The sequence below is a fragment of the Paralichthys olivaceus genome, chromosome 4 (assembly GCF_024713975.1).
Source record: "Paralichthys olivaceus isolate ysfri-2021 chromosome 4, ASM2471397v2, whole genome shotgun sequence".
In the NCBI taxonomy this organism is placed as follows: Eukaryota; Metazoa; Chordata; class Actinopteri; order Pleuronectiformes; family Paralichthyidae; genus Paralichthys; species Paralichthys olivaceus.
In genome coordinates, this window is record NC_091096.1 from 12255027 (window position 1) to 12265703 (window position 10677).

General features: G+C 40.9%; 1 protein-coding gene across 14 annotated transcripts in view; it reads right to left on the reverse strand.

Moving 5' to 3' along the window:
* The window catches only part of clip1a (CAP-GLY domain containing linker protein 1a), a 29217-nt gene extending 18723 nt beyond the window's left edge, over positions 1 to 10494 (reverse strand). For 4 of the 14 annotated variants that reach the window (XM_069523703.1, XM_069523702.1, XM_069523698.1 and 1 more), the window contains exons 1-8: positions 10195 to 10433; positions 4743 to 5061; positions 3352 to 3938; positions 2642 to 2766; positions 2312 to 2528; positions 2001 to 2198; positions 1781 to 1872; positions 1165 to 1225 (exon numbers count right to left, since the gene is read on the reverse strand). In XM_069523703.1, coding sequence (XP_069379804.1) covers positions 1165 to 1225; positions 1781 to 1872; positions 2001 to 2198; positions 2312 to 2528; positions 2642 to 2766; positions 3352 to 3938; positions 4743 to 4833 — 1371 coding nt within the window. In that variant the 5' untranslated portion in view covers positions 4834 to 5061; positions 10195 to 10433. Of the gene's footprint in view, positions 1 to 1164; positions 1226 to 1780; positions 1873 to 2000; positions 2199 to 2311; positions 2529 to 2641; positions 2767 to 3351; positions 3939 to 4742; positions 5062 to 9680 lie in introns of all 14 variants that reach the window. The other 10 variants (XM_069523706.1, XM_069523704.1, XM_069523699.1 and 7 more) reach the window with 5 other exon arrangements.
* Between the last annotated feature and the right edge of the window lie 183 nt (positions 10495 to 10677).

The window sequence follows — 10677 nt, forward strand, 5'->3', positions numbered from 1 at the left end:
AACAGAGAGGCACTGAGGGTTATAGCACAACATTAGTACACCTTCAACAGCTTGAAATCAACAAAGCATTTTTGAGTTTGGCCTGTTTGGAGTTTTTTTGTTTTTTGTTTTTGGTGTATTTCAAGCTACATGCAAGTTTTGAATGTATCCACAGCTGTGAGTAAGTAATAAACTGTTAGTATACGTGTTTGACAAGAAGATAAAAGGGTACTCTAACCCTGTAGCCCTCATTTTGAACATCTATTTTGAGATCAGATGCCTTTGTGGTAATTGAGGTGGTCCCTTGTGTAGCACTGTGGAATAAATAAGAAATTCTTTGATCAAATATGAACAGAGATAACACTGATCCCTAATAAACTGCATATCATATCTTGGGATGAGATTATGACTCACTTGAGAACGAGACAATGAGTAATCAGCGTCTACTGGGTTAAATTAATGTCAGGCCCCTTCATAACAACTGAAGAATAATAAAATTACTCTTTTCTGTACAAGCAAGTATCAAAGCAATTTTATGGTATAGTTTCCTATACATATCTCTGCATTTCCCTGGGAAACAACAACAACAAAACAATAATCATCATGCCCTGTTAAGTGACCACGTGAAGCCTCATAATCCTTCCCATAATCCATTTGACAGCACATTATCTATTGCAAGATGAAGTCAGTGTCAAACTGTCATGTCAGTGTCAAACTGTCACTGCAGTGACGCTGCAGAATGGGACGTTCTCTAGAACTAACTTGAATGAGAGATAATGCAAATTATGCTGTGCCTGGACTTGACTGTAGCACTGTGACAAGATATACCAGATAATCTTGTCTTTAATTCTATTAGACCTGCAGCCAAGAGGTAACACCAGATGTAAACCAAAAATTAACTTTCTTGTCACAGGTAAAGAAGAAGGTTTATGTGAACTGTAATCCTGAGATTGGACCAGGTTGCAAGGGGACTGTAGTACCTGCTGCCTCTGACTTAATATTAAAATTTGAATTTTAAATGAATGGAACAAATGTCAAGTTAAGCACACAAATACTTATTTTTATTCAATAAAAATAATAATATATTTTTAGCAGTCTGATTCAATAATACTGCATTTGCTTTTCAAACATGAACCTGTTACAATATGCAGGTTGCAATGGTGTGAATCTGTGTTGTGCATTTACCTCTAGATCTCCTTTGGTAATACAAGCTTCTTCTACACGGAACTGAAGGTCCTCCACTTTCCTAGTTAGAAGAAAACAAATCTTAATCAAGCTTGTTCCCTTTCAGTCAATTCACTCTGTAACGTATGGGATGTCACGCCCTCACGTGTCCTGACTGAAGACACCTCTATTCACGCCTTTAAGGAAGATGACGTGTGACTGCTTATGTGAGGCCCTGCTCACACATATTCGTTCATCACCTCACCATGGGCTAACTTAGCTCCATTTTTCAGGCTACTGCCAGCTCCAAGTTAGCTGGACTGCTCTAAATAGAGGTGTCTTCAGTCAGGACACGCGAGGGCGTGATATCACAAACATTATGTCTTGTACCTCGTTATTCTCCTTCAGGGAACAGAAGTCATAGTAACAAGATTTTATTTCAGGTTGATTGGTGGAAAGAAAGATTACACCAACATGGGCAAACATCTTTCCTCATGATTTTTTTAAGACAAAGTAGAAGTGTCTGTAACTGTAATTTCCTTTCTCAGCGAACTGACCATAAAATGTGGGCTAAATGACAGTATATCATGGTTGATGTGATGAATCTTTGACTTGTTAAACCAGAGGGTATCCTTACCTACGCTCCTCCTCCAGCTGATTCAGTAGCTCCACTTTGTCTTTGTCTGCAGCTTCTACCAAGGCACGTAACTGATCCATCTTAGTCTCCATCTTCAACAAGGTTGGACATTGGATACCAAATTAATAAAAATGACAAGGCAATAAAGAGATGAGAGACTCTAATTCTAAAACATGGGGTTAATGCAAATTGATTTGAATCAATCACTGCATTAACTGACCTGCTCGTGATCATCCCTGAGCAGATTAATTTCTTGCTCCATCTCCCCAACATGGCTCGTGGCCTTGGCGACCTCAGCTCTCTCCATGTCCCTCTCAGCCATGAGCTGCTCAATATGCTGCTGCTTCTCCTTCAATGCCTCCTGCAGGGCTGTAGTGCCAGAAATCTTTCGATTATACCGTGATGATGTTTCTGTCAGCTGTGGGGAGGCAGAAGAGAAGTACAACCAGACAGGTGAGGAAGCAAAAAATAAAACAAGTGCATGAATATAACTTTTTAATATTGTTGTCTCTTAGTGTGGCTGTGTCTCACCAGGCCTGTGCGGCTAGGCTTGGCGCTGACAGAGGACGCCACAGAGCTCATGGTACTGATGGAGGAGGCACTGGGGCTTCTCTTCAGCCCTGATGGTGTGGCCACTACTTTCCGAACTGTCGTTTTTGCTTTGGCTGGCGTGGTGGAGGGGAAGCCGATGCGCGTGACTTTGTGCACTGGAGCAAATAAGCCATACTTGGGTTGGCACTGAAAATATCTGGGGATAACAGAATTGAATACAATATTGAAACTGATAGTGATAGTGCACATGTGGATGACAAGTATAACAACTTCTCTTCCGGTAATTTCAAAGAACTGTGGCTTTTGTACCTTGTGCCTGCCACTGCCCCGTCATTCTTTCCTAAAGGCTCGTCCAATTCCACACCGCACCATTCGCCTTTGGCAAAATCAGTTTCTCCAAGGAAACGTACCACCCCTGCCTTTGTACCACCAACCTGAGAGGGAAATATTAAACATAATTTAATCCCTTCAAGAGATAAGAGAAGCCTAAAGAGTAATAAGCTTGTTAATAAGTGAGATAATTCCATCACAGCAACTGAAACAAATATGTGCAAGCTTCAAACAGAATGTCAACAGGTGAGACACAGTTGTAAAGGTTTACATGATACTGAATTTGGGAGTGTAGAGCACATTTCCTCTGCAGTCCAATAGTCATGAGTAACACTTCCTCTTTAAAATGTGTTACACACACTCCTTTCTAAAGAAAGGGAGAAGATAGGAATCTGTACGGAGGAAGAGGGATGCTAATCAAGATATAATCAGGAGTACATCCGGATGGTGACTGCACTCCACATTTTTAGTAACAGAACTTCCATTGACTCAGAAGAGAGAGTTTCTCTGAGTTTACTTCATTGAAGGAAGTTTACTGAGTCATGTGATGCTATACAGGCATTGTTCTTACTAATGCTACTGGTGCTAAAACATGACTCTAGAGTTTTAGGGTTCTGTCACTCTGCTTAAATATGCACACATATAAAAAATGTCTCTTATTTTCTCTTAAATAATGCAACAATATTTACCAATACACGGTCGCCCATCTTCAGTTCCCTTTCCCCCTTCTTGACTGATCCTGTCTCTGAGAGGTTGGAGATAGATTCACTGTTTGTGCGCACAAGGTTGGAAGATGGTGTAGCTGGCGTAGCTGGTGTGGCTGGAGTAGCCGGTGTCGCTGATGTAGTGGTGGAGGGCTTCTTGGCTGCCGGGGTAGTAGAGGGCATTGTTGATTTTGTGGCAGGTGTATGAGAGGCTACGCTACCAACTGAAGGCGTGGGTGATGTGGCGCGGGAAGGCGGTTCGGTCAGAGTTCCATTAGCCTCCCCCTCTGTGCGAGACAGCTTGGACGGGCGGGTGAATATACCTCGCAGAGCTTCGCACTGGAAGTAGCGCACCCCTGCCACCGAGCCGTCATTCTTCCCAATTGGCTCATCCAGAACAATCCCAGCCCACTGCCCCGGGGCAAACTGTGTCTCTCCCAAAAACTGAATGTAGCCTGGCTTGTTCCCGTTCACCCATACCCGCTCCCCAACCTGGAAGGTCTCCTCAGCATTTTGGGCATCTCCTCCACTGGCACTTGCAGCTGATTTGTCAGCCGCAACTTTAGCTCCTGCTGAAATAGAAGGAAAGAGAAAGAAGAGTTTTTTAAAAAGTCAATGAGTAAATGTCAAATAATGTACAAATCAGTGAACCATCTTGTGATTTGATTGAAGTTTAATCCTTCATGTGTTAATGTCATTATATATATTTAAAAGATTATTTAAAAGAATCTGTGAACTTTTAGTGTCTACAATTATCTTGTAATAGTTATCTGTTCCCAAAGTCAAGAATTGATCACCATGCTCAAAATGTCACTATGTTTTACAACTGACAAAATTCTACATTGAGATCAATCTAGACTAAATATTTGAAAACCTGCTCTGACACAGATTGTTATTTTTGGCAGGATACAGATGTACAAGCTGCAATGCCTAGATCTCCTTGATGCCCTCTAATGCAAGCACAAAACAGTCACTCACCTATTAGACTGTGAGCTCCATCCTGCAAAGCTATGCTGAGATTTTATTGGTTCCAAATCAATACACGTTAGGGGATTTTTGAATCTTATATTTTCTTTAAAAGCATGTTCTGAGAGAATATTGTGACTGATTAAATACTTGAGATCATACAGATTTTAAAATATAGGATTTTTCACTTGCCAATACTGATCCCAATACCTGGACTTTGTGTATCTGCAGATTCCTGGCACAGATCAGATGCCATTAGAATTTTTTATAAACAACAACAAATATAACTCACTTTAACAGCTAACCATACAGCTAGCATAGCATAGCAAACTCTTCATGCTCTTTAGTCTGATGGTTCTTCAAATGCATTGGAACATTAGTTAAAGAAGCTGGGATACCAGAACACATACCTGCACTGGGGTTGGTTTTGGGGGCTCCAGGCCCAGGTGGCCTGGCTATCTTGCTGGGCCCTTTGATTCCACTGGGCTTAGCTGTGCTCATGTTTCCTCCTGTGATCTGTTCTACCCACAAGGCTTGTGTCCGTCAGTGGGTACAGACTGATCCCAGACCATCAAAACAACTGGTCGCAGTTCTGTGGTGGCGAAGTCGTTCTCTCCGCACAAAATCAATTTACAAAAAATAAATAAAAGCAAAATTTTTTTTTAAAGGAAACCAAAAGAAAAACAGGAAAAGGGAGGAGGGGAAGAAGTGGTGCTCACAAAAAGGACCCTGTGTGGAGACAAAAAAAAGAAACATTACTTCACTATATTTAGACTAGACTATACTTAACGAAGCACCCTAAGAAGCAGTGATTGCTAGTTAACCAAGAATCAGATTGTTTAAACAAGTTAATTAATTGTTATATAATAAATGTACCATTTGATGAATTTGCAGTACAGATATGCCCTTAAGGTAAGCTCACTAACTTTGTATTTGTTGCTCTGTTAATGGAGGCATTCTGTTTCTGTTATGACAACAAGCTCCTCGGCCACACCATGTCACACTCACAGACCTAAAAATACCCCGTCAGAGGCCATCCAATATGTTGTCAATGTTAAAGCCTGCATGATCTTCTGAATAACCTATCATCTGTGACCTTGTCCACAAAATAGACAGCACAACACACACTTTCTCTCACTCAGTCCATCATTCTGGCATATTAAACCATGTTAGTCTGGCTGGCAGCTTTCTCTAAAATGAGATTACAGTAGAAGCACTACCACGACCACCAGCAGATTATCCTGTCTGATCTCCTCACCGCAGAAACCGATTGGCTGTAGGGCTGCTATTTGAACAGTCTACCTGTTGTTCGGTGCTGATATGGCTGTGTGAGGCCTTGTGTTGGGGTTTTATTGCCTTCATTAAATAAACCAAATGAGCAAATCTACTATCAGATATGTAGCATCATCCAACATCCTCTCTTCGCTGCAGAAAAGGTTCACAGTCTCAGATACCAAGTCTGAAGCTTGTTTGTGTGACCACACTCAAAGCAGTAAAAAATAACTACACACATGCAGCCTAAAGCAAGGAAGTGCTACTTTGTCAACCACATGACCCAACAGTTACTCCACAGTTATTAAAGGAACTGCACATGTAGTTGTAGTTATCAATGTCTGGAGGCTCACAAAATACACTTCTACAAAAGCTGTATTACAATATTATGTATAATAATTAGTATGTGAAATACAGAAAACAAATTTCACATTGTCATGATGAATTTATTGCAGTATTTGGAAATGCTTGAAGAAATAACAAAAATGTCCTGCATGTTTTTCTATACAAAGAGAACTTGATCGAGATTTAAGGGGATTCACCAACCTTTTAAATTCCTCTTACTGTGAAATGAATCTATGAAGCAAACCCATGACGTTATGACAGTGCTCTGCAAAGTCAAACCATATTAAGTCAGCTGAGACAGTTGACCACACACAGGATAGAAATTCAATATAAACTTGTTCAACAGCCTCACACAAACATACCTTTCATTCCTGAAAAGGCCTAAGAGCTACAGTACGGAGCTCCACCAAAACAACCCAGAACCAACACTCTCTTAACACCCTCCAAGATATTTCTCAGCAGAGAATGAAGAGTGGCCATCAGTAGACACGACCTAGTTTGGATATAGTGTTCCAGTTTTCCCCTGCTGTGCCTTTGAATGATACTGATTGGTACCCTCAGGTCAAGAGAAGGCCTGAGAAGGAAAGCACTTGAATAGTAGAAGATTGTTTGGTGGAAAACAAAGGAAATCAAGAATCATATGCATTACTTGGCACATTGTTACCACCCAACGTTAAACAGCAGAAAGATGTTGAATGAGAGAACCACTGAGCTTTGGCATTAGTGTCTTTAAAGCATGAACAGTGGAGGTTTCAGCTCTGATTGGTGAGCTGCTCCAGTCAGCTGAAAATGATCCACTTATTCTGGAGACTTTCCCACTGCAATAATGTTAATCTTTTACAACTGACTCTCACTGTAATCTGGATCCAGGATAAAAGCCAAATGCTAATGTTTTGCATACGTTTAAGATAATTAATCTGTAGCTAAATCTTAAAGTAAGATTCTTAACTTGATTAAACTTCAGTACTGGGTTTTATGCAAATCCCTTGTTGTCTGGTTTTATTTGTCTGATATAAATGAATAAACAAAAAAAAAGAGATTTAGCCCACTTCTGAAATTACATATACAATACACTTCCATATTGATAATGTCAAAAGTTTACATGCTCAGTCTGTCTCAGCAATTGACAAAAAAACCTACACAGAAGATTTTACTGTCCTCTATCATAAAGGTATGATGGGTTATCAATGCATTGCATATTTCACTGAAGCATAACTTGCTGACCATGAAGTGTGAAACCACATATGATACAGACGTAAACAAAATGTATTCATGTTTTGCAAAAACAGTAAAAACTCTATCAATTTCAACCAAAGTATTTTTAATCAGAGGGGAAGGTTTCAATGCTACACACGTCAGTAGACTTCCATTCCACAATGACTAAAAGAATACTGAACCAGTAAAAGCATGGTGTAGGAGCCATAAATAAGTTAAGGAAGGATATTATCATCATTATGTTTGTTATGATATAAGATGTAATGGGTTTATATTTTGGGAGTATTATTTGGATTATTGGTTATTTATTGTTTAACTGTAACCATATGACAGGATATGGGTCATGCTAAAACTTCACTACGCAACCAGCTATTTTCAGATTGATCGATTTAATCTATGAGTTTGTGCATGGTCAATAAGTGGATCTTCTTTTTCTTTGATAAAAGTTGAAACTCATTTTTACAGATTGCAGTGATTATTGACTCAGTGCGTCATTCAAATTATTAGGCCCTACCTCAGCCTCTCAGCGATATGTTTGTTTTCACGAAGTCGCTTCACATGGTTTCCTTGAAATGTTTTACAGCTTTAATGAAGTCTAGCTATTGAGGCATCCCTCTGAAAATCTCCTTTACATGCAGAGCTAGCAGGAAATCTTTTACCTGAACAGTGACCTTGATACAGCACACTCACAAATAGCTTTCAACAAAATGGTTAAAAAATACACCTCTATGTCTTCAGAAGTGTGTATTCACTGACGCAACCTCTACTCCTACTCTCGTGCTTTTGTCATCACAAGTCCAAGGCTGTGGTAGCAAGCTGTTGTAATTCCTCTTAGAGGAAACATCTGTTGGAATGATTATGTAGGCCCCTGCAATAGCAGTGACAGAGGAAGGTGTAGAAAAGCACCAACAGGACATAAACTCAGCATGAGAGTCTGACGCATCCTGTATCCACAGTGCTCAATGTTTTGAAGTTAACAATCTTCATTGACTAAAAACAGGTATTGAACCTACTTTGCAGAAAGTAGGCCCATCAACACATCCCTGCACGACAGAGTCTGGCTCTTACGATTGCACTCAGACATAGCTGGGACCTGAAATAGCAAATATATGTTGTCAAAGTTTCCTCTGCAGCCCCAATCTAAAATCCAAACCTTCCAAAAAAAAGTAATGAAGCCTCCTTAACTTTATCAGACAGAGTGTTGTTATTCCATAGAGGTAATTTAACATTATACAAAGTTGTTTCTTGTCCAGTGGGCTGAAATCAACTATATAAACAGCATGTATGTGGACAATTAATATAAGTCTACAGGATTCTCTTACTTGCCCACCAATGTAAGCCATTCTTTCACATACAGGTTTTCTTCAACTGCCTATCAAGAAGTTAGAAGGAATGTCACACTTTCAAGAAATATTGCATTTGTAGAAGACTTGTAGCCTATCAAGGTAATGTCAGTCAGTCCAAACAAGCTAAACTGCTGCTTACGATAAAAGTCATGTTATCAATTATTTTACATTTAAAGAGAACACAAGAGAATGACAAACATTTGACAAACAGTTAATTATTCTACAAATCAGAGGTCGATCAATTGTGCCTTATACCTCCTCACTGTGCTCGCACCTTGCATAAGCTTTATATCAATATACATTGGACTTCTGTTATATTGCTATTGATTAGCATTACACTGCAATAATAAATGATATTATTTCCCTGCCCTAGGTATTGTAATACGATGCAAAACATTTTCTAAACTGTACTAAGGATCAGATTCAGAATTGACTTCATTGGCCAAGTTCACAGAAGGAACTAGATTCTGGTTTTACATTGCTTTCAGTTTACTTGCACAGAAATACAGTTACAGGAAAGAGGTTGAGATAAGAAACTGAAGAAATAAGTTAAAGAATGGTGCAAAAATGTTTCACTTATAGTGGTGGATGCTGTACGTATGCCACTGTTTCACTGCATGTGAAAAGAAAGTAAACTGGAAACACTGACGACCAAAACCATAAAAGTGTAGACATGAGAGTGTATTTGGTTTGATATGTTACAAACAGAACCAGTAGTGCAGAGAAACAATAAAGTATGTTTACAATTTATATATTCCTGGGACGTTTACAGGGTGATCTGATTTACCCACACATGTGAGTGATTCTTTATATCATTCAGAAGTGTATAGACTAGTGTAGATACAAACATGGGGGTGTCAGATTTAGCTAATCTATCGAGCTCATGTCACACAGTCCAAAACAACTCAACTGCTCAGTGAAACAGAAAAGGCTGAATCATATCACGCCTGAGCCACCATCAGAAACAGCCAGTGTCTAACATCCACTGACATACTACACGATGTACTACTGAAGCAAGTGTACTGGTCCTCCAAGGGACTGGCCCATCAACGTTAACCCGCCTTGTCACCTTTCTCCCCGGCTAACTGGCTGAGAGCTGTCGGTGAGGTGGCACGTCAGCTAACAGTGGAGTCTGAATAAAAGAAAGAAAATACACGACAGCTAACTCACCTTAGTGGCTGATTCTGCGCCGATAACCACGAATGAAAAACTCTACAGCCACATGTTCAGAACGAGCCACAGACTGTTCACCGCCGCTGAGATTAGCGCCTCGAACTAATTCCCTGAGTCCAGAAGTCTCCGCAATGTCACCGGAGCTCCAGCAGAGCACACTGCTGCTACAAGTTGAGAGGCGGCGGCACAACACGTTGATATTTCGGATTAGATCACCTGTCAGTGTGGCCTGTCGGGTTAATGCTGCTGCGAGGCGACGCCACAGTTTAACATTCGGTTTAAATGTTATCACGACAGAGAACAGACGTGATTAGTCCGCTGACGTTAGCAGCGAGGGCCCGGGCGATACCGGTGGTGAGGATCCAGGAGAAGGGCTCGTTCGTTAGCTAGCTAGCCGAAGTAACGACTGCACTACGGGAGTAACTTCTGGCCAAAGGCGGCGTTTCCCTGGTTGTATCGGCGGCGAAATGCCGAGGAAGTTTGCGGGAATGCGGCGGGAGCTAATACTGACCTGATATGTGTCTGCGCGGCTTTCGACTCTCCCGAGGGGGGGTAGAGAGAAGTGTCCACAGCTAGCAGGCTAAGTGGAAGAACCGCAACGACGACCGCTGCTCGAATCCCACACGAGCAGGCACAGCCCAGCGCAGAGCCCAGCCTCAACGGTAGGTCTGCTGCCAAAGAGGAAATGCTCGGTGAGATGGAGCACCCCACCCGAAACGATCCAGTGACAAAGAGGACTTTAATGCTGCCGAACGAAGAAAAACACGTAGAGTCTGCGGCTGGAGTGTCGGTTTGTTCCGCGGAGGAGTTTATTGTGAGTGGATTAGTTCCAGATTACAGATCAAATTGTCGAACAAACAATTTTTTGGACAAGGGACACGTTTCTTTCTTGGGATTGGACCAAGTGTAAAACAAACACTGAGAGAGGATTCAAAAGTATGATCACAATAATAATCATTAGAAATCAAAACAAAATCCCGAGGGAAAACTTAAA